General features: G+C 39.7%; 2 protein-coding genes and 1 long non-coding RNA gene across 3 annotated transcripts in view; 1 reads left to right on the forward strand and 2 right to left on the reverse strand.

Annotated features, from left to right (window-relative positions):
- Positions 1-614: 614 nt before the first annotated feature.
- hpdl (4-hydroxyphenylpyruvate dioxygenase-like) lies at positions 615-10,458 on the reverse strand. The gene is made up of 5 exons (XM_034194445.1): positions 9,799-10,458; positions 8,151-8,317; positions 7,911-8,062; positions 5,818-5,939; positions 615-1,187 (listed from the first exon to the last, which is right to left on the reverse strand). Exons 1-5 carry the CDS (start codon positions 10,440-10,442, stop codon positions 995-997), a joined length of 1,278 nt encoding a protein of 425 aa, XP_034050336.1. The 5' UTR covers positions 10,443-10,458; the 3' UTR covers positions 615-994.
- Positions 10,459-11,802: 1,344 nt separating this feature from the next.
- LOC117530775 lies at positions 11,803-24,350 on the reverse strand. The gene is made up of 3 exons (XR_004566447.1): positions 24,340-24,350; positions 22,571-22,573; positions 11,803-11,915 (listed from the first exon to the last, which is right to left on the reverse strand). It is a non-coding gene; the product is annotated as an uncharacterized LOC117530775 (long non-coding RNA).
- The window catches only part of zranb1a (zinc finger, RAN-binding domain containing 1a), a 53,032-nt gene continuing 40,701 nt past the window's right edge, over positions 12,153-24,483 (forward strand). The window contains exon 1 of the mRNA XM_034193705.1: positions 12,153-12,483. The gene's annotated coding sequence lies outside the window, so the exon portion shown is untranslated. The remainder of the gene's footprint in view (positions 12,484-24,483) is intronic.

Genomic DNA, 24,483 nt, shown 5'->3' on the forward strand with positions numbered 1-24,483 from the left:
AAAAAGCACAGAGATGTTTAAATGTTTTTTGTAAAAAACAATGTTTAAAATATGACAAAAGGTAAAAATAGAAGAATAGAAAGTTTTTTAAAAAATACGTTCAAATGTTTGAACAGGGTGTAAAATGTGTAAATGCATAGACATTTCCTTAAAAGCTGTTTAAGATGTGTAAAAGAATAAAAACGAAACACACGAAGATGTTGAAATTGCATGTATGTGTGTCGGTGGAGGGAGGGTTCAGCTATTCATTTGTTCTCTGAGGGGGGCTCACTCTCCCACACTTTGAAAACCCCTGATCATGAGACGACTTGTGTTTTGATGCTGTACGAATACCTTGAATTTCCTCAGTGGGTGACGTGATCCTTCTTGTAAGATAATTTGCCATAAACTATGAAATTTGTTATCATCACGGTTGATCATTTCGATTATACTGGTCACTGATGACAACAAAACTCTTCCTTTAATGACAGTTGCTTACCATCACAAGATGGCAGCCAGAACAACTGTGAAAAGGGTGTTGTATCCATTCTAGACACGTATAAGAGTCTGTGGACGGCCCCCCACACACATTCTGACTAACACACATCTGGGCACAGTTACAGCCTTCATGGTGCAGTGTCAACAAAACTTTATTAAGGAATATTTGTGGCAATTTGCTTTGAAGCAATGAAGACAAAGTTTTTCACTGCAAAAAGGTGCATTTTTGTTGTGCCGTTTTAAGAAAAGCATATGATGTCTCACTCTTTACCATCTTCTTTAATCTTTGGTTTTTCAGTAATCACAAGTCTGACAAAAACAATATCATAAAACCAATATGATATCATGATAATAATAAAATAATAACAATAATAATACATATTCTGATATCAGTGCAACTTTTAGATCAGCAGTAAACTCTATCAAACTCATTTGTGGAAAACATAAACATCTTACATTATGTTTTAGTTGCTCTCAGACATGAAGGTATTTGCAAAAAAGGAAAATTCTGCACAGACTAATGCTGCGCACTCTGTGGTTCACTCAACCTTTGACAACCCGCTGCCTCATTCTCTATGTACGTCTGCACCGACCTCCATAATGCTCTGATGTTCCCTTCGCCAAAGCCTGTCGCTCCTCTTCGCTCTATCAGCTCCAGAAAGAATGTGTCTTCTGCAAAGATGGGCTTGGTGAACACTTGCAGGAGGTATCTGTAGTCAGAGGAAAACAGGGTTAAAAACACATTTTTAGTCTTAAACGACCCTGAAGTACACATTTATTTAGCGCCTGTGCTACAAAATATTATGAAAGCTGTGTGTCTGTCTGCTGTGTGTTAGTATCAAATATAACGCAATGCTAAAATACCCTCAGCTGTATGAGCATTGTGTTCTTTATAATTTGCAGTCGTTTAATTAATTATTAAGATACTACTGTCTTACGTACGATTTGTACATGTTCAATAAAACTCAATCAATCAAAAACAATATTTACATTGTAATGGCGTCTGCAGGGGGCTTTGCGTGTGTGTATACCTGAGCTTTTGACAAGAGTGGAAGTTGTGCAAATCAAGGAATATTTGTAGATCAAGCTCTGTGCATTTGCAGGTATTAATGAGACAAATTTAACTCCATAAGAAGTTAGTTTTGAGTTAGCAGAAGTTAGCATGCACGCCGCAAAATGTTTTATAAATTACTCCAGAGGTGTTATTAGGTTCCAAAAACAGTGTTTTCAGTTTTAGAAGTGTTTATTTCTCGCTAGCTTTCACATAATATATGACAAACAGGTTATATTTACACACAAACAAAACAGTCTTGCAGCTAGCTAAACCAGCCAGTGATGCCATCACGCTAACATCCGCTAATTGTCTTGTAAATAAGTTCAGAGGTGTTATTAGGTTACAAAAACAGCTTTTTTTTTTTTTTTTTTAAGAAGTGTTTATTTCTCACTAGTCTTTACATAATGTATGAAATAGGTGTTACTTCTAGCCAAAAACAAAGTGAAGCTAGCAGCTAGGGACACCAGGAAGTGACGTCACCACTCAATCAGTGAGATCATACCATAAAGATAGGAACAGAATGTGACTTTTTAAACCTCTTAAAATAGGTCAAGCTTAGCCATCTTTGAACTTGTCCAAGGTCTGTGTCCCAAGAATGTTCGCTGTAAGTTTGAAAACTCTGGCAGTAATAAGACTGGACTTATGCTGAGCACAGACAGCAGGACGGATGGACGAAAAGCCTTCCCAATACCCGATATTTGATGACCTCGGGTAAAAAATGTTCGATTGTAATGAAATCTAGTGGAGAGTTGTACCTTGAGTAATGTAACGAGTGTAACTATTTCATGCTGTTTGTTCATTCTTCGACTTTAAAAAATGCTTTGATAATAAATCCATGCCAGCCATCCACTTTAACATGCATGATGGAAATTAGGAACAGGTGAGTCAAACAATCTGTTAAATACTCTTCTTATAGATGGAACTGGTTATAAAGTCATTTTCACATAAAAGACAGTCATCAAAATGGTTGAACTGTGATTCTGTTGTGAGAACCAGCGAACTTTTGTGCTGCAGACTCATCGCAGCCTTAACATCATAGTAACTTCTTGATCCATCTTTGTCAATCTTGAACAAACTTGGTATACATAGTAGTTACAGTGTCGCCGACCGAACGGTCCCCCCTAAAAATCGGTCCGCCCTGCCTTCACTGCGCATGCTTCATTAGCCGTGGTTCACGGATTATCACCTCGTTTCTGCTTACAACTGCACTCCAGTTGTGAGCAATCTCAGCGAAAGATATCTGAAACTTTTGTACAACAATCATTTCCACATAAATTCAGCATTATTTCATCATAAAAGGAAGGAAGCGATCAGAGCGCTGCAGCTACACGAGCTGCTAGCTGATGCGTTCACTGTGCTGCAGTCATTTCAAAGCGTCACAGAGTATCGCCACATTTCTCCTTAAAACAGCCTCGTTTCTGCTTAAAACAGACTTTAGAATGAATTAATAGTTTTTAACTTGTCATCTGATGGTTAATAATCCCATTAATCCATTTGATCGCTTTGGGTGAAGAGACTGTGTCAGACGAGCTGCTGAGCTCCAAAATGACCCATGTGGAGGCGCAGTGACACAGTGGAGGCAGGGCGGATCAATTTTTAGGGGTGGACCGTTCGGTCTGTGACACTGACACTAGATTGAAATCGGGATCCAAGTTTTCAACTGTTCAGAAATTTCATCCCAATTCTCGAAATCACTGATAGTACGTGGTAACTTCCAGATATTCGTAGTCTTAATGCCGTCAATCATGTTCAAACTTCTTTTAATGAGGTATTCATAGTAACTATGGTTTGAAACTTGCTTGATCATGCTCCATCGGTGTAAAAGTCTGAAACCAGCATTTGTTGCAGTGTTTGTTCAAAGTTGAACAGCGCCATCACGTCTGGCTGAGGGTGCAGTTCCTGTCTTTCATTTTCTGGTAGGTTGCCAGGTCTGTGCTTTATAAACCAGCCTGTTAGGGTTCAAGACGGATTAAGCAGTTTCATCCAGTTTTTGGATCGTGGGTGATCGTAGTAGATCGGCACTGTGTGGAATAGCCCTGTTATTTAAACAGAGTCGTGGATTTATTTAAAGCAAAACTGCAAAGATCTTTGACTCATGAGGTTTTTCATCCAGATTTTATCTTTGAAGTTGGAGATTTGACAATAAAAATAGTCCAGGTTAAATTCTTGCTGAGATTAGAGGATTATTAAAGGGGTCATGTAGTGCAAAACTGGTAATACTATGAGATAATACTGACACTGTTCAAAAAGTGAAAAATACCATGATAATAATTTTAGGTCATATTACCCGCTTCTAGGTCAAAGGTTCAGAATTTATTTCGTCCAAATTAATATTGTCGTGTTATTATTCTTTTTGGTTATACTCAAAATAAAAACTACAATAATAAAACATAATCAAAAAATTGTAGAAAAGCACACAATAAAAAACTAATGGAAAACAAACAGTGTGTTACTTATAATTGGTTTGCACCATCCATACTCAGACTATGAATCTGTTACACTGCCGATCCCAGAGCCTGTACAGTAAAACCCGACACATTTATCACATGAAAACCTGTCACAGGCTTTGGCAGCCCAGTTCTGGTTATACGTATGACTCTAGGCAGTGTAAATTTGAATGTTTTAATGTAAGACTCCACACAACTATGGAACCATGTTCAGAAACCCTTAATCTTTAAACTAGCATTGGGATGAATAGTCAAAATAGTCGATAATTTTCTTCTAGTCAACTCGCAGGGGAATTCAGATTTCCCTGCACAGCCATCAGAAACACAGATAGTGTGCCCTTACACAGACTGTTTCACTGATGACAAAGATCAAGCAGGAACCAACACAGTCTGGCAGGAGCCAGCACTCCCTCTGAAAAAATATCTTACACAAGTAGTACCACAAATACTGTTTCCATGGAGTTCACTGCATTTTCAGCATGCAGTTTTTTTTAGCCGAGGCCACATATGGCCATTGGGTATTGCGAAGACCTGGCGTCCATCCGTCTGTCCGTCTGTGCTCAGCATAAGTCCAGTTCTATTACCGCCACAGTCTTCAAATTCACTTGGAACATTCTTGGGACACAGACCTTGGACAAGTTCAAAGATGGTTAACCTTGACATATTTTAAGAGGTATTTTTGAAAGGTTAAAATCTCACATTCTGTTCAAACCTGTTCTGCTTTGTTTTTGAGTGGCGGGTGTGACAGCCAATCAGAGTAGAGCTGTAAGTGACATCAGTGGCTGGTCTCTCCAAAACCGCTTTGTTATATGTTTATATACATGTTTCTCATATATTATGGAAAAGCTAGCAAGAAATAAATACTTCTAAAACAAAAAACACCATTTTTGGGATCTAATAACACCTCTGAACTTATTTAGCAGACGTTAGCATGGTGAAATCACAGGCTGGTAGCTAGCTCAAAACTCTGTTTCACTTGTGTGTAAATATATCCTCTTTATCATATATTATGGAAACACTAGCGAGAAATAAACACTTCTAAAACCAAAAATGCAGTTTTTGGAACATAATAACACCTCTAAACTTATTTTGTGAACGTTAGCATGATGGTCATGTCAAAGGCTGGTAGCTAACTTCATGGAGTTAAATTTGTCTGATTAATACCAGCAAATTCACAGAGGGTGATCTACAAATATTCCTTGATTCACAAAACTTCAACTTTTGTCAAAAGCTCATGTACATGTACACGCAAAGTGTCCTGCAGACGCTGCTAAAACGTACATATTATTTTTGATGAATAGAGGGGCTTCATTGAACATGTACAAACTGTATGTAAGACAACAGGATCTTAATAATTAATTAGACAATTGCAAATTATAAAGAACACAAGGCTCATACGCCGAGGGCATTTTAGCATTGCGTTATATTTTTAAATTAAAGTCCATTTGGAAAGTGAGGAGTTTGGGGTCCACTGCTGGAGCAGTTGCCAATCCCGGCCGGATAAGCGGTTGAAGATGTCTGTATGTATGTCAATTTGGAGTTTCACTGTTTAGACAGAACCATGTTAATGTTTTATCAAGATTAGTCGTCGACTACCTGATGATCAAACATACCCAATGACTCTAATCATTTTCGCTAGTTGCCCCAACCCTATTTTAAACAGATTTGAGAGGACTAAAGGGTTTGTGGAGATGAAATCTTGTGCAGAACTACAACATTTGCACTTGATTCAACGGTGCCTCACTTGTCCTGGACTGGTGGGACACAAAACCCACTTTGGGTACACGCCATCATTAAAACCGTGCCTTGTCTTAAATTTGATTCTCGAGGGCATCTCACCTGTTGTTTTCACCTGCCTGTGATGACACGTCTTGGTGGAGGTCCGTGTCCAGCAGGATGCCGTGCTCGGCAAGTATCTGGGGGTCGTATCCCGCCTCCTGGATCTCCTGCTGCTTTCCCACCTGTGGCAGCACAGGAGACAGTGACACAGGCTGCTCGCAAACATTCTGCAGCCAAGGACACAACACCTGCTGTTAAACCAGCTCAGTGCAAACTGTCTCTGTTGGCCGGTGTTTGGCAAGAAATGATGTCCCCATCATGAGTTCTTGCCAACTGAGAACTCAAGGCGGTTCTGTGAGGTGGCGGATGCGGCGACACAAGGCACCAGTCCATGCTCCCAGATTTGAAGTGACCCTCCAACATGAGGGTGTTTGTATTTTTTTTGGTTGTTTTTGAGACTGTGAGCCAGATTATTCAAAAAACTTAAGTCTGCTATAGAAATTCTGGCATTTTGGCAAAGAATTTTGGCAAAATGCACGTTTCCCAACACTCAAAACCAAGTCAACTCATGAATTCTAATTATGCTTCCCAATAAAAACATGTGCTTGTGATAGAATGCAAAAAAACAAACGGTGAAACTACAAATGATCATGTGACATTCCAAGCTAGCTAACATTAATGCTAGCAAACATGGTTAATGTTGCCACGTCTATCTATTATTGCCAAGTATGAGCTTGTCTGCCATAAAATTGCTTGAAATAATAATCTCATAGTTGTTTTCATAGGCTCATTTTTTCCATCAACCAACAGGGTTGAAGTAATGTCAGCGCCCTCATTTGTCCGTTTGTGGATGCTACAGTTCAGACAGTATCTTATGGATTACAAGTTTGTAGAGAGATGGTGACTAGGTCAAAAAACAGCCAAGCAAATTTGAGTTCTGGACGTAATCTGCTTAAAATAATAATAATAATAAATAAAATGTTTCCTTCTATTTTTCTTCAGTTACTTCCACACATAGATAGGTTTACCTTTTATCTTATTTTGAGCATTCTGGCCTTATGACATCACAAAGTCCTGATGTGGCCAGAAATTACATTTAAGTCTGCCCCCTGTGGGCTGGTGTTAGCAATAACAATTGGAAACTTTAATCACTGGAATCACTCACTACTTTTGGACTTATTTCCACAGACATGGTTGCTTCACTCCAAGTCTAGCAACAGTCAGCAATGACTAACTTTTTTGAACTTCAGTGTGCTTTACCCAGATGTCATCTAGGATCCTCCATGTACAGAATAAATTTTATTATCTTGACCAAAAAGGAATTTTTTTTGGCTTTGTTTGTCTCTTTGTTAGCAAGCAAAAAAAAATGTAGGAATGCATTTCAGTGAAATACAGTGAGGGCGACCTTGCAGTACACCCCTCCCACACACACACACACACACACACACACACACACACACACACACACACACACACACACACACACACACACACACACACACACACACACACACACAGGGGGAGGAGGAGTAACAGGAAGACAGGCAATGGGAAGGAGAGTTACAGTAGTAGCCAGTAAACCGGTAGCGAGCAGTATTTCTGGGATTTATATTTGTATTTACATTTTGCAAATTTATATATTTTTTTAATACGCTTTGTGTGCTTCTTAACCTGTGTGCTGCTATACAATGCTGCTGGAACCTCAGTTTCCCTGAGGGAGCCTTCCCAAGAGATCAATACAATTCTGTCTAATCTAATCTATAATATCGCCATTTAGTTTCTATGTTTTACTGTGGTGAAACAGCGCCCCCACCTGCACTTTAACGTGGATAAGTAAGGACGGCCTTTTGCACTCTCTGAACAGCTACATGTGTGACAAAGCAAGATAAGATGCATCATTAGTGGCTGAAGCTATGGTGGAGCTACTGTATATTTTTGTACGTGAGCTTTTTAAAGCTACAGTGTGCCAGATTTAGTGCCATCTAGTGGTGAGGGTGCAGATAAACAGATGGTAATGAACGTTGTATTTTATTTCTGATAACAAACATCCTTAAATCCTACACACTGTGGCTTTAAAAAAAAGCCAAATATGGCAACACACACAGGTAAAATGTCGCGTAAACTTTTTTTTATAAATTCTGTGACAGACAGACCTTGGTGTAGTAGGCAGGAGGAGGCGAGAAGAACTGGACACCACCTTCAGCCATTGTGTGCGCGGTAGCCACGATGTCGTTTGTATAGAGTGCGACGTGCTGGATCCCCGGGCCCCTGTGCTGCTCCAAGAAGGTGTCCACCTGGTTCCTGCCTGAACAGAAAGCATAACCAAAAATAAATAAATAAATAAAAATAACAAAATGAAACAAAGAGAGTCCACATAGTTCAAGTGCTATTACCTTGTTCGGGCAGCGACTCTGCGATGACAAACTTGCAGTCGGGTTTGTTTTTGTCCGCAGAGGGAAGTTTGACGCCGGCTTTGCTGCACTTCCAGTACTCCATGGCAGTAAGCCGCAGCCCAATCCCCTCATGGTTTACAATGTAACCGTCATCCACATCTTCGTTTCTACTCAAAACAACATCAACACTATTATCCACATGCAGCAAAGTGAGAAAATAGAACATTATTTTTCAACGATAAATGCTTTCCTGATTTACAGGTCTTTAAGATGGGGAACATATGACGCTAACAGTTAGCATGTGCCACAGTTAGGGAGACTACATATGCTAAACACAGTTACCATTTTCTTTAAATTGCCGTCTCAGTCTTCAAACATGCATGCTTGACTTAACGATCTCCACCGATTTCTAAAAATTATTACATTTGCAGAAAAGTTGCAATTTTGTTTACTGTAATAATTTAAATAATGCATCTTTAAAAAATGGGGGGGGGGGGCATGTGCCCTGGGAATTTTTTTTTTAACTCTATAGCTTTTTTCCCACAGTCTGAGGGACTCTTAGAAGTGAAATATAGATTATCATTTCAATATACCATTTTATTTTATTTTTTAAACACTAGAAGTTAGAGCCCGATCAATTATGTCGATTGGCTGATGGATACAAACAATATATAAACAATGCAGAAAACACATTTGCTTTTGGAAACAGTGTCGTTACACAGTTTGTCCAGCAGAGGGGACTCTCACAGTTTACAATGCAGTCAGGAAATGGGTGGGACCCCCATCACCCCTTACTCCCATTAGCTTCAAGAGACAAATCCGTCAGTAGCCATTCATATTTCAATCAGACTTGGTGTCTGATACTTACAATTGTTTATAATAAAGTTCATGTTTAAACTGCAAAACATCACACCTCAAATTTCTTTTTCATAAGGGTTTATAATGAAATGCAAGGTATCATATTGACCATTTCTTCACACATATATCGGCAGATATATTGGTATTGTAAAATTTTTTTACTCCCCAATATCGTATCAGACTGTATAATACCTCAAAATGTTTTAACACCATAACCACCTGCTGATTCTGCACTATTAACTATGTATTGAGCCACCTTTTGTGCTTTATTACATGCACAACTGTGCAATTTATCCTGTGCAATAATTGTACTATATCTAGACATACTTATACACACATATACACACACACACACACACATATACACACACACACACACACACACACACACACACACACACACACACACACACTCACTTGTATCCTACTTTTTAAGTAATCTGTTCACATTAGTATTTATGCACCCACCAGCAAACACTACAATATAGTTTAGTCACCTTTAACGCAAATATTTTTCTTTTCTTTATGACTATACAACTCTTGCTGCTGCAACAAGTGGTTTTCCTCTGTGGGATTAATAAAGTTGATCCCCCACCCTACCCCCATGCCAAAAAAAAAAAAAAAAAAAAGAATATTAGTTTGGCACTACTGGAAATTTACATCTGCATGCAGCATTGTTCATCATTCAGCCTTTGATCAGCCTGAAGGAGTGAGGGGGCTACAACCCCATCAGCCCCCCTCTAGATCCGCTGCTGAATATATTGATAAATATCTTAAAGCAGTGCCTCACCTGTCAATGAAAAACCTCTGAAATGCAAAGAGCTTCTCGTACCACCGCATGATGTGCGGAGTTGATTTTCTGCAGCAGGCAAAAGTGACGTGATCAAAGTGCGTGACAGGACACTCCTCCACGTCACAGATCCCAGAGACAGCATCATACCCCGGCAAGAAGGTGCCCTCGTAGTTGGTCCTGTCAATAAGTGTGTGGGACACGTTACCCACAACTGATTTCAGCACCATGTAGTCCACGGGACCTCCGTGGTCCCGCACCGTGGTGGGCGGGACCAGGAACTCGCAGCCGAGAGCGCGCAGAGCCTTGAATGACCTTTCCACATCTTTCACCTCGAAACACACGTTGCACGCAGTGTCCACTGAGTACCGAGGGCTGACGTCATAAAGGCATTTCCCGTTCCACTCCGCGGTGTCTGTCCCCGCGAGGACCCGGCGTGACTGTGGACCGTTTTCTTTGATGGCCGGTCGCTCGTTCACCACGAAAACCGCCGCTCCCTTTCTGAACGCCAGCTGCCGACAGCTGTCCGTCAGCCTGGTCGCGAACAAATTAAACTTGAATTTAGAGACCAGCTCGTGACTTACTTTCTCCACATTTGTAACGTGGAGCGCAATGTGGTGTAACCGGCTCAAGAAGACTGCCATGTTGTGACGTCAATAAGAGGGAGGAGCGGCTCCACAACGCTTTGACAGCAAGACCACGCCCACGCCACAATGTCAAGCTTGTATTTTATTTATTTCTTTATTTATTTTGGTTTGTTTTGGACTTATACAAACAGTATGGTACTGTGCGGTAAATGTGCCAACAGTGTGTGACTGTTGATATGCCAGTTTGTGCACTTTGCAGACACTATAACTGAATGAATGAACTGCAGAACCAGTCGCTCCAATGTTTTCATCACGTGTTAGGTGAGAGCGACTGGCCTGTAGTCATTGAGCTCGCGAGGGCGACTGATCTTAGGAACCACAATATAAATGTAAAAGTAAATATACATATGCCTGTAATAGTGCTTTTGAATATGATGACTTCATTATGAAGTCATTTATATAAATTAATCGCTAATATTTTGCTGATCAATATATGCTTTAGATCATCCGTCTAGGATTCTTGGTTGTTGAGATATACAAAAAGGTATTTATCAAACTATGTTTTCTTGAGCTTTGGCTAAACTTGTCCAAAATCTAATCCTCCCTAGATAGCTAGCACACACACAAACAAGTGAAAACAATACCCTGGTTCACCACTCTGCTGGCATGCAGTGTCATGAAATTTTTGTGGTGAGATGTTGTCAGAGTAAAAGCAGCACAAATAAAGACAAAAAAACAAAAAAAAAAAATCCAAAACTGCCTCAAAAAATGACATTTAAAAGTGTACCGCCTTTGTTTTTTATTTATTTTTTTTTTTAAGATTTAGGTTCTAAAAAGAATTTCCTTTGGTGCCACTATAATTAGGTTTATTAGCCTTTAGATATGGGATTCATAATATGACAATGCCAATTTGAACAAAATCCATTTTATCTTGAAAAAAGGGGAAAATGACCCATAGCGACCATAGTGACGTCATAGATCCCGTTTGGGTTTCCTTCCCTATAGAGACCACGGTTACAAGGTGATGCAAGGTGACATCAGCTGTTTGATCTCTCAAACAAAATAATCCAGCATGGTGGAAACCACTCCCTGACAGCTTATTTCTGTATAAAGATAATATGTTTCTCATATATTTTGTAAAAGAAAACCAGGTCACATCTCTGAAGTGATTTAGAAGATATCTTAAGGATGTTAGTGTGCTTGCCTCCTTCGTGTGCACTAATCACTCAAAGTCAAAGCCAACATTTCAAAACCGCACGCGCACTTCCTCCTGCAGACAGCATTAAAAAGAAAAGAAAATATTCCTCATGGAACCCCCCCTCCAAATATGTCCTCCTCTTCAAAATGAGCCGTATAAACCAGCATTATAATGAATTGATTTCAGTAGAAACTAAATTTTGTCTATTTTTGGGGAAATTTAAAAGGTCGTACAGCTTTAAGTTTGTAAAGTTGATTTTTCTTTTACCTCTTTCATTAACCATTTATGGTGTCATAAACGTCTGACTGTCCCGATTTTTTTTTCTAGCTGAACTTTGTCAGATCTTCACTGTTTCTTTAAGTCTAATTTGAGTCTGTGGATATGTTTCCTGCCATTATAGAGGGCAGCTCCTGTGGGTGAAGTACTTTAAGTTTCTACAGGTACATGGTTTTGTTTGTTGTTGTGTAATGCATTTCCCTACGTACATAAACAAGTCTTTTTCCCGATAACCCCTGAAGGCAACACTGTGCCTTTGCTTTTGACCAATCCCATCGCGCGCAGAGCCAGATGATTGGTGACGTCGAACAGCCAGCGTTTATTTTGGCACTGCTGCTCTCGTTTGTCTTATTGTCGCCGCCATTAAACAGCACGGAGATGGCATAAACCGTGGACTGTCGCCGGTTTACGTTATGATTGAAGGCGCACGGAGACTCTGCCAAAGTGTGGTGTATTTTCTAGGAGGCTAACGCATGTGTAAAGGTCAACATGTGAGACGTTAAAGGGGCGGAAATAACTTGGTTTGAGAAAGGATTCAGACGCCAGGAGGAGGAGGAGGGGCCCCAGATAGACAGGGTTTGTTTGTTGTGGTTTCAGCGAGGAACGAGCACAAAACACCAAACTGTAAGTTTGTCATATTTCCTTAATTATTCTAGAGTTTGTATTTTTATATGTACTTGCCGTTTGTACCGAGAAACGTATCGTTAAGTAATAGTTGGCCACACTTGTCTATGCTAACGCGTTAGCTTAACACTAGCTTATGTTAAGTCACGCAAAATAGACACTCATTATTCACGTTTTTTTTTAATTTTCGTTATCTATTACTACTTTTTTTTTCTTTTTTTATACTGTTAACGTCCAACTTCCAGGTGTGGTTTACAGACGGCTGTTGCATACGTGTATGTCCTTGTTGCTTTTAATTACCTATCACAACACTATGTAGTTAAAAGCAAATCTGAGGCTGATTGCTGTTAGTACGAACCTTGTGTTTACTGTTAAGTGCACCTCTGTTTTCCATACCCACTGGATCAAATACAGCTTTTTTTTTTTTTTACCTTACCTTAGTTCTTGTCAGTCTGCTGCGGGACAATGGGAGCAGCCACGGTCCTGTAGTTGACCATTTTGTTAAATGGTGTGAGGACTCATATCTTCAGATCAGTACATCAAATTTCAGGAAGCATGATAGCACACCTCAAAACACAATAATTAATGGTCAACCAGTTGAAATTGTGCAAACTTATAAATACCTTGGGACTATCATTGATAATTTGCTGAAGTTTGAGGCAAACTGTGAGGTGGTGTGCAGGAAGGGACACCAGCGCTTGTTCTGCCTCAGGAAACTGTCGTACTTCCACATCGGCCGAACCATGTTAACACTATTTTATCGTGCTTTTATTGAATCTGTTTCATCTTTTTCTTTGGTGGCATGGTTTGGCAGTCTGACACTGAAGGACAGGAACAGACTGGGTCAGATTATTAAATGGTCCAGTCGGCTGATTGGTGAGTCGCAGCTGAGTTTATAGTCCCTGTACACCAAACAATTACAGCGGATAACCAGCTGCATCACAGTTGATGACTCCCACCCCCTGGTTAATGAATTTCAGCTCCTACCTTCTTCTGGCCGTAGGTTTAAAGACCCAAGGTGTAGGACAAAACGCTACAGGAGTAGTTTTGTCCCAGCGGCAATTGTGCATTTGAACAAATCTTAGTAGGTTTTGCACATATCTATATCTTTATTTGCCTCTTTGCACATCAGTTTTATGACCATGTTTTAGTGGTTTTTCCAAATGCTGCTTTTTTAGTGGTTTAGTAAGCTTGTGAGTCCCCGGTGGTGTTTGTGTTACATTTTGTTTTGCATATGTTCTTCGTTAGTGTTTTCAGTGTTTTCATTGTTATTGTTGTGTTTGACTGACATGGACGCCCTTTTCTGTTTGCTGCAAGTCAAATCTACTTACGAGTACAGATAAAGTCACCTGAACCTACCTATACAATGACCAGCAGTTGCATGCTTTAATCCAAAGGGCCATACAGAAGTAATTGGTGCAGCAAAATTTAAACGAGAATAACAAAAGATTTGGATTCTAAGGCTCTTCACCCTCTGGGTTATGAGAGTATTTTCTGAATTCTACTATACTTTAAGTAATTCCCCTTTTAGAGGTGTTTTCTTTTAGTATAAGCCCTATGTGTTGCATATCCAAATGTCAAGAACAATGTTTTTTGAATTTGTGACATTTGCCCAGAACAATGTATAGAGAAATAATTTGGCACTAAAACTTAAAAAAATTGAAATGCGTTTTTCAAATATTCTTCAAATCTTTATTGAAAATACACGTTTTTTTCATGCGGGTGACTTTTTTTTTTAGGCCGTGGCTATTCACATGGCGGCCATGTCCATAACTCTCATTTGGCTATTGGCACGGCAAGACTCTGGAGGCAAAACTTGGAACTACTTGTATAAACAAACATACTGCATTCAAGATGTCATAAGTCCTTTAATATTTTTTGATTTTGATGATTTTTTTTTTCAGCCGTGTCCACATCTCACTATTTGCATGGCAAGACTCTGGTGGCAAAACTTGGAAATACTTGTATAAACAAACATACTGCATTCAAGATGTCTTAATTCCTTTAATATTTTTCAATTTTTTTTTTTTTTTTTTTTTTTTTTTTTTTTTTTAATTCGGCCGTGTCCATAACTTTCATTTCACTATTCGCATGGCAAGACTCTGGTGGCAAAAGGCCGACCCTATTCGAACCATGGCTGTGTCCATAACTCTCATTTAATGCAGTATGTTTGTTTATACAAGTGGTTTCAAGTTTTACCACCAGAGTCTTGCCATGCAAATAGCCAAATGAGAGTTATGGACACGGCGGCCGTGCGAATAGCCACTTCCTTTTTTTTATGCTAGAAATGGGCTTACCAAAGTACAAGGTCACAAAAGTAATGCAATATGTTAAGTAAATTGTAATTCATTGTAGTGTATAATACATGTCCAAAATAAAGATGTAATTTTTTGAGTGAAAATGCTGTCAGTCATTGTATATTACCAATTTTTTTGAGTCATTTTGATTTAAAAAGCTAATCACTAAGTCTGCATATGATATAGCCTCAAAATTATAATCACAATATTTCAAAGAAATTTGGGATATAGTTTTACATATATTATGATTCATTCATTCATTCTGAGCAAATCATCACAAGAGGAAAATATATACATGTATCCAATACATATGTACAGTGAATGCACTCTTTTAGCTTGAAAAGGAATGGGAAGAAGAAAGCTTGGTAAATCCCACCCGTATCTGCCATTATAACATAACTGAAGTTCTTATTTCAACTTCCTTATCAGTACAGTTGAAAGGCAAAACAAAGATCAAAGTGTGTCATCAATGATGATGTAGAAAAATAATTTTTTACAAAATGACACAGTGCCAGTTTCAGACATGCTTAGGCTTGTGTACTTAGTTGTGTGTGCGCTAGAACATTAATGCAAAATTTCACAATTTGAAGTAGCAAACTGAGAAGGGGAAAAACACTTAATGGAAACATGTTTTTTTTTTTTTTTTTTTAAATAACACACATGAGAATATTTCACAGGACTTACTCATTACTCATTCATCACAAAGATGACTGTTGAATTACAATTCTGTGTAATTACGGGTAATTTAATGGATGATCTGATGCTGATAAGTCCAAAGAGACATTGGTGTCAGATAAGTATGTTTTATAACAGCTAGGTTTTAAATCTGGGTGGTATGTGCCCCCAGACAAACAATATTGCAGGCCACCAGGGCATTTGTATTGGTTTAAAATCCTACTTGGATGAGTTTCATTGTCGCTACAAAGTCAGTTTTACTGAGGGTAGAGCTGAGCTACGCTACATATGTGCACACAGAGCTTGCTTGTTTGCTGTCGAGGATCTAGCACACTTAAAAACCAGTCAGCCTGGAAAGTGAGTGGATTTTATAGCTCATACAGTGTGCAGTCTTCTATTTAGGTGTATAGCACCAGTGTCTTCTGACTACTGCTTGCTCTCTCTCCCTATCTTTGCTAACACAGCAGCACGGTTGATGGGACAGTGACTTTCCATAACCAGTTAACAACTCTGGCAGACATCTCTGGGGCAATCATGCTTGATGTTATAAATCAGAAGACGAGAAACATCGCCAACAAAACTAAAACGAGGAAAAAGGAAAGCGGACAGCTTGACAAACACCAGTGCCATCTTGCTACTCACCTAATCTGTAAAAGGAACCCAGCTATTTATATTCCGATATGACACCATTTTTATCATGTAAAAATTTATACCTGTTATAGTGGACTGTATGATATGGCACTATCCTACTACATATCAAGCATCATTCATCCATTCAGTTTACACTACTCAGTCTTGTATAAAGTACCTCAAAGTGATACTTGAGTGAAAGTGCAAGTATCTCAGGATAAAATTTCTTTGATAAAAGTTGGTCTCCTTTAAAAAAAAAAAAAAACTTGAGTACAAGTCTTAAAAGTATCGTTTTGTACTTAAGTATCAAAAGTAAATTTCTCATATAAAATGTAAAAGTATTGAGTAAAAGTAAAATTTAAAACGAGTGGAGAGTGAAACAGCGACACAAAAAGAAAGCCAGTGCAGTGTCTGGAGAAACCAGGAGGGGGCCTCAGCCCTATAAAAGGCTGGATCCGCCTCTGGTGGAGCAGTTGGTGTTGGTGACGGGATGAGTGAGGAACATGTGGATGTATGTAGCTGTAAATAAATCTGTTCTTTTTCCTGGATCCCACACACGCTTTTCTGTTAAATACATCCGGCAGGCTCTTGTGAAACACAACAGTCATTTGTAGCTACACAGTTGTGCCAAATTTAAGGAAAAGTATAAAAAAATGCAAACATCACCACCACCAACTGCAAAGTAGGGCTGGATATTGATTCTGATTCTTAAGATTAGGAATCGATTATTTTGATTAGATCCGATCTAATATCAGTTTGGGTTTTTTGAAAAACCATTTTTTGAGCTAGTACTTCACAAAATTTAGCTCTCAGAATGCAAGCAGTAGTGTTTCAAAGAGATATAAATTAAAAAATTTTCAGGGGTAAAATGGCCCCAGCCTACCTTACAAAATTTGAGCCTGCTGTGCGGCAAGCTGCGGGAGCAGCTGGGGGAAGTTCTCCCAAGTTCCCCTGCTGCAGGAGAACTTAGAACTTTTCTCCTGCAGCAGTTGAATGTGGCTATGGGAAAAGTTCACCAACACGTCACAGAACCTTTATGCGTTGTCCTACAGAAAGCTCATGAGGAACAAAGAAAATCTCCCACACTGTGTGAATTAAACAGCAGGCGACTCTTTTCTTATCCGCAACAACAGAGTCCCGGTAGTCATGATTGACATCTTTAAACGGCTTTGACGGAGGCTGATGAATAAATTGTGGACGCGTTGTTTCTAATTCGGAACCAGCGTGTCCACAATTAATGTAGAGAAATGATCGTTTTTCGGTTCGAAACAGCCACGGTGGCAAGTTTTATCAGTGGAAGGCGCTGTGCTCAGGCTGTAGAGGATTGTACATCTGCTCGCTGTACAGCTGCACTCCTGCTTTCATCTTTGCAAGCAGGCATTGTCCAATCAAATTTTTTACTTTTATATTGTAGTAACAAAGATGTTTAAGGGAAATGTTTCAGAGTAAAAGTACACATTTTATTGAGGAAATGTAGTAAAGTAAAAGTTGCCAGAAATGTAGATAATGAAGTCAAGTACAGAAACGGCAAAATTATATTTAAGTACAGTCACAAAGTATTTCTACTTTATTACATTACAACACTGACACTACATTTTTTGGTAGAGCCTTCACTGGCCAAAAGACACCTTTTCATATCCATCACTGATCTTCACTTCTATACCAGAAGTAACTAATGCAGTGATTTATGAGCATTTTAAAAGCTTAAGGCTAATGTACAGTCACTTCTGTCAAACGAAAAAATAAATGCATTCAGATTTAAAACTGCTTTCGAGTTGTGTGCCATGTGTCTTGTGCAAACATGGGCATAGTAGTCATTTGAAGCTTTGACACATCACACAGTAATACGTTTGTATAGTTATAGCATTTTTCAAGTTAGCTGAATTCGTTATTTATTGAAAATCCCTGAATATTCGTCAGTCAAACCCTGATATTTCAGGATGAGTCCACAGCTGCACTGGGCACTTGGAGTGGGCAAAAAAAAAAAAAAGATTCCAGTGCTCGTGCTTTTACATGTCTATTATTATTATTATTATTATTTTATTATTATTTTTTTTTTATGAAGGACTGCATAAAATTTTAAGTGTTTTCCAGTCATGAATAAAGCTTTTTTTGAGTTTGAGCATTTGTTACATATTAAGGTTAGACTTTACCTTCCTGATGCCCCATGCGGCTAATATGTTGTGATTTGGGGCTATATAAGTCAGTTAAATTGAATTATTCCCATGTTTTGTCAGGAAATGCAAACACACATGCACTCGAGTGTTATCAGTCTGCTAAGAACAGACGCATCAGGCAAGCTGCACATGTGATCTTCCCCAGCCTCTAAGATTGGCTGTGAATCAAAGATGGCATGCAAGAGAGATTGACACAAACTGTCACTCTGTAGTTTCAGGAATTGGTTGAACAAAGTGTTTGTTGTTCCTTTCCTCCCCTTGTTTGAAATATGAGTAAAAGTTGGCTCAGATGTACTGATGCATCCATGGACTTCAGAGGGCTATGGTCAAGTTTGCACTGAGCTACAACTATTAAAGATGATGCATGGTCACAGTTGTGAGACTTGCCACCAACCCAATACTACCTATACTACTACTATATTACAAAGGGTAAAACAAAAAATATGAATAGGGTGCTGAAGGTTTCAGAGATTTTTAGACATACAATAAGGCCGTCTACACTGACGTGACCAGTGCGGTAACACAGAGCCATGTTGTAATAATAGTGACAGCTGGTACATCCTGGGAACATTCTTGCGCATGTCTGGTACTTCAGGGGAAATGTCCCCTCTGCACTCCTGATTCTTGGGACCCTTATTGGGTATTCATTCACACCTTCTCAGTGCTGACTGAGAGACAGCTGCTGTCTGTTCCAGGAAGGCCCCTGCTGCCCATGCTTGTTGCTGGTGTTTTGGCAGGGAGTTCTTTCCACCCGGTAGGTTCTTTTGACCATGGTGTCTGGCAGGTTACATCCCACCCCACTTCCCACTCAGATCCTCTGGTGGCTGCTGAACCTTCATAGAAAGTCAGAGTAAGCCCCATGTGTCCCAGATGTTATCTGACTAAGCTTGTCTTGCCCTAGCAGTACCAGACTGGTACTGTATTTGTCAAGATGACATATTATTTATCTGGTCATATTTGGATCTGGCTTTCACTGGGGATTTGTAATAACATCCGATAATTTATGATGTCATCGGCCTTTGACCTCCGAAGCTCATTGAATCAGTTCGCAGCCGAGTGTGAAGCAGCTGGGATGAGGCTCATGGCTCTTGGCAGGAAACCGATGGATTGCCTTCTCCAGGTAGGGAATGCAGTCTTGCCCCAAGTGAAGGAGTTCAAGTACCTCTGAGTCTTGTTCACAAGTGAAGGAACAATAGAGTGTGAGATTGGCCGGAGAATTGGCACTGCAGGGGTGGTATTGCAGTCACTATACCATACTGTTGTGACGAAAAGGGAATTGAGCCAAAAGGTGAAGCTCTCAATCTTCTGGTCAGTCTTTGTTCCTTCTCTCACCTATGGTCATGAGGGTTGGGTCATGACCGAAAGAAGTCGCGGGTACAAGCAGCCAAAATGGGCTTCCTTAGGAGGGTGGCTGGTGTCTCCCTTAGAGATAGGGTGAGAAGCTCAGTCATTTGTGGGGAGCTTGGAGTAGAGCCGCTGCTACTTCGCATTGAAAGGAACCAGCTCAGTTGGTTTCGGCATCTGGTAAGGATGCCCTCTGGGAACCTCCCTAGTGATGTGTTTCAGGCACGTCCATCTGGGAGGAGACCTCATGGAAGACCCAGAAGTAGGTGGTGAGATTATATCTCCACACTGGTCTGGGAACACCTCGGGATCCCCCAGCCAGAGGTGGTCAATGTGGCCCGGGAAAGGGAAGTCTGGGGTCCCCTGCTAGAGCTGTTGCCCCCGCGACCCGATCCCGGATAAGTGGTTGAAAATGAGTGAGTGAATTTATGATGTGACTAAGCTTACATGCATATGCTTGATGCTTTGTGGCGTGGTATAGGGTAGGGTTGGGTATTGAGAACCGGTTCCTTTCGGGTATCGTTAAGAAATTATTTGATCCACCAACATCAATAACCTTTTTGCTTAACGATTCCCTTATCGGTCCTTCAGAGTGGCCATTGTTTTTGGGGGTGTTTGTCAGGAAAATGATCAATGTTAAAGTTGGCATTAAGCTGTTCGCATCTCAGCAGGTTGTGTGTGCATTTGTTTTCTGTATAATAATGGCTCAGCATTCGTTGTAAAAGAGTCAAATTATATTTTTTATTTATATTTATTCATATATTAATAATAGCAACAACAATAATAATAGTAATAAGTCATAACTAATAATGCTATAATACAATTTTAGAGAAAGAGACAAAAAGAACCTGATGAAACAAAACAGAAAAGATAAAACCAACTAACAATGAAAATAAATATACATATAGAAATAAATAACTTTCCTGTGAACACCTAGTGACTTTTACACCTCCAGTTCATCCTTGTTTTATTTAAGTTTAATGACAACTTGTTTCAGTCAAACCATATTTTCAATTTGTTAATTTCTTCAGTGATTTCCTCCAGAACTATCTGCCAAGCTAGAAAACTGCTGCATCCTAGTAAGAGCAGAATATTACTGGAATGATTTTGAATAAGGAAAGTTGGGTTTTTTTTCTCACCAAAGTGGCTGCTGCACTCACTGCAGTTATCTGAAATTGCCCCAGATTACATTTCAGAGCTTCTACAATTCAAACATTTTCATGTGGGTGGTGTTGGCGGGTAATTTTAGGTTTCAGCTTTTTTTTATTTTTCACCACTTTCATCCCTGAGTATGTCAATCGTGAGTCACTTTTGTGTGGATTAAAGTCACTAACTGGGTCTCCTGTCTTGTTGAGAGAAAGAAACAGGAATCATCCTCTTTTGTGTTCACACAGCTCCAAACGCTGCTCTCTGCCGAGTCACGTCAGAATGATAGAGTCCAGTCGGAATTAATAAATTCAAAGCGAAACGCCGATAAAATCAAATGACGATGATATGTAGAGACATTCATGCCAAAATGTCTGGAAGGAAATGCTTTTGACAAAAACTACAGATTTTATTTATGTCCAGAGATCAAGGTTCCAGTGACCAATTTAAGATGTTGATGACATAGATAACCTGTAAAGCCTACTTTGAGTCCACAGAAAATTCACAAGCGGTATCGATAAGGAATCAGATCAATAATCGGAATCGATAATGGCATTGATGTCAATAAAATCTTATCAATACCCATTCCTAGTATAGGGGCATCACTCAACTTTGGGACAATGTTACCAAATGTATTTGTCTTGAAAAGGCAATTGCTGTTTGCAAGGAGTCTCTAGGCTCCTCTACGTTTTTACAGTACCGTACATTTTGGTACTTAAAGTGGATTTTTTTTTTTTTTTTTTTAAATCTGTCCTCCAGATATGGAGTTCTCATTTCAGTTTCTGGTCAAAGTTTAAAATGTAGTAATAACCGCTCCCTAGGAGCGGGATGACAGCACCGATGATAGTCTTTTGTACACCATGAATTGTAGGCTTGGAAAGAAATGTCTGTGTTCAGGAAGCTCTCAACGCTTATGGGTGATGGACATTTGTGAGGGTGAATAGTGCTGCCTGTGAGAATGCACTGTGCACCACAGATGTGGCGTCACAGTGCAACACTCCCAGCAAAATATATGCATAGTTTGTAGTTTCAGTTGCAGTGGACAAGCATCCTAATTTCGTCCAGCGAGTATGCTGGTAATGCTTTGACAATTAGCACGGCTCCTAAAAGGAACACAAGGAAGCCTTTCATGTCAGAAAGTACCGGATATGAATCAATCGAAAAGTGCCCTAGCAACAGTGTACAATACTGCTTATTTTTAGAACGTTCTCTTTTATGTTGATGTAAAACCACCATTAGGTCTGTGACAAAACCACCAAAACCAAACATTTGATAGTGTACTCTTTCTATACTGCCTGATACATATTTCAAACACCATATCATTTGAAATGATTCACATCTGACATCTAGAAGAGAAGAAAATTCATTCATTCATTCTTTTTCCATACCCACTTATTGCATTGAAGAGTCATGGGGGAGCTGGAGCCTATCCCAGTGGTCATTGGGTGAAAGGCAGGGTACACCTTGGACAGGCCAGTAGTCTTTAATAAGGCCAATCCACATAGACAAATGCATTCACTCACACCTACAATCAGTTAAGCTTCCAATTCACCTAACCTACATGTCTTTAGAAGAAAGAGGATGCTGGAGTACCCAAATCAGACACCATGAAAACATTGGGAGATCAGGCAACATCGCTAACCACTTTGCCACCACGCCACCTAGGAGATAATTGGACTATTTACTTATTTATATTCACATCACTTGTATTTAACATACATGTATCAACAGCTGTTTATGTACAGAGATCGACCATCTTAATTCATTCAGTTGAGCTACCACTGATTGATTGAGTGATTGTTTTCAGTCAGTGAAAACAATCTTACAATTCTGATGTTTATCAAAGCTATTTCTGGGACAATATACCAACTAAAATGCTTATCAATAATAGTGACAGGCCTACACATGTACATAAGTATTTACAGCCTTTGCCATGAAGCTCAAAATTGAGGTCATGTGCATCCTGTTTACACTGATGATCCTTGAGATGTTTCTGCAGCTTAATTGGAGTCCACCTGGGGTAAATTCAGTTGATGGGGATATGATTTGGAAAGGCACACACTTTCTACATATAAGGTCCCACAGTTGACAGTGACTGTCAGAGCACAAACCAAGCATGAAGTCAAAGGAATTGTCTGTAGACCTCTGAGACAGGATTGTTTCAAGGCACAACTCTGGGGAAGGGTACAGAGAAATTTTTGCTGCTTTGAAAGTCCCATTGAGCACAGTGACTTACATCATCCCTAAATGGAAGAAGTTCAGATCCATCAGGTCTCTTCTTACAGCTGGACACCTGCCTATACTGAGCGATCGGGGGAGAAGGGCCGTCATCAGGGAGGTGACCAAGAACCCGATGATCACCATTCGTCTGTGGGGAGAGGAGAACCTCCCAGAAGGACATCCATCTCTGGAGCAATTCACCAATCAGGTCTGTTTGGTAGAGAGGCCAGATGGTAGCCACTTCTTAGTAAAAGGCACATGGCAGCCCACCTGGAGTTTGCCGTAAGGCACCTGAAAGACTCTCAGACCATGAGAAACAAAATTGTTTGGTCTGAGACAAAGATTGAACTCTTTGGTGTGAATGCTAGGCGTCATGTTTGGAAGAAACCAGGCACCATACCTACAGTGAAGCATGGTGGTGGAAGCATCATGCTGTGGGGATGTTTTTCAGCAGCAGGTACTGGGAGACTAGTCAGGATTGAGGGAATGATAATTGTAGCAATGTACAGAGACATCCTGGATGAAAGCCCGCCCCAGAGCGCTCTTGACCTCAGACTGAGGTGACGGTTCAATGGTGTATCAACAAAGTATTGAGCAACAGGTGTGAATTCTTATGTACATGTGATTTCTTAGTTTTTTATTTGTACAACTCCTTGCAATAATTATGGAATCACCGGCCTCAGAGGATGTTCATTCAGTTGTTTAATTTTGTAGAAAAAAAGCAGATCACAGACATGACACAAAACTAAAGTCATTTCAAATGGCAACTTTCTGGCTTTAAGAAACACTATAAGAAATCAGGAAAAATAATTGTGGCAGTCAATAACGGTTATTTTTAGACCAAGCGGAGGGAAAAAAAGAATATGGAATCACTCAATTCTGAGGAATAAATTATGGAATCTCCCTGTAAATTTTCATCCCCAAAACTAACACCTGCATCAAATCAGATCTGCTCGTTAGTCTGCATCTAAAAAGGCGTGACCACACCTTGGAGAGCTGTTGTACCAAGTGGACTGACATGAATCATGGATCCAACATGAGAGATATCAGTTGAAACAAAGGAGAGGATTATCAAACTCTTAAAAGAAGGTAAATCATCACGCAATGTTGCAAAAGATGTTGGTTGTTCACAGTCAGCTTTGTCTAAACTCTGGACCAAATACAAACAACATGGGAAGGTTGTTAAAGGCAAACATACTGGTAGACCAAGGAAGACATCAAAGCGTCAAGACAGAAAACTTAAAGCAATATGTTCCAAAAATCGAAAATGCGCAACAAAACAAATAAGGAACAAATGGGAGGAAACTGGAGTCAACATCTGTGACCGAACTGTAAGAAACCGCCTAAAGGAAATGGGATTTACATACAGAAAACCTAAACGAAAGCCATCATTAACACCTAAACAGAAAAAAACAAGGTTACAATGGGCTAAGGAAAAGCAATCGTGGACTGTGGATGACTGCATGAAAGTCATATTCAGTGATGAATCTCGAATCTGCATTGGGCAAGGT

This window comes from Thalassophryne amazonica, chromosome 18, assembly GCF_902500255.1.
Source record: "Thalassophryne amazonica chromosome 18, fThaAma1.1, whole genome shotgun sequence".
In the NCBI taxonomy this organism is placed as follows: Eukaryota; Metazoa; Chordata; class Actinopteri; order Batrachoidiformes; family Batrachoididae; genus Thalassophryne; species Thalassophryne amazonica.

Coding starts and splice junctions, on each gene's coding strand:
- hpdl (XM_034194445.1), bottom strand. CDS start 10,442: ATGGCAGTCTTCTTGAGCCGGTTACACCACATTGCGCTCCACGTTACA. Junction 8,063..8,150: donor AGAGTCGCTGCCCGAACAAG/GTAATAGCACTT, acceptor CTTTCTGTTCAG/GCAGGAACCAGGTGGACACC. Junction 5,940..7,910: donor CTCCTGCCTACTACACCAAG/GTCTGTCTGTCA, acceptor GTGCTGCCACAG/GTGGGAAAGCAGCAGGAGAT.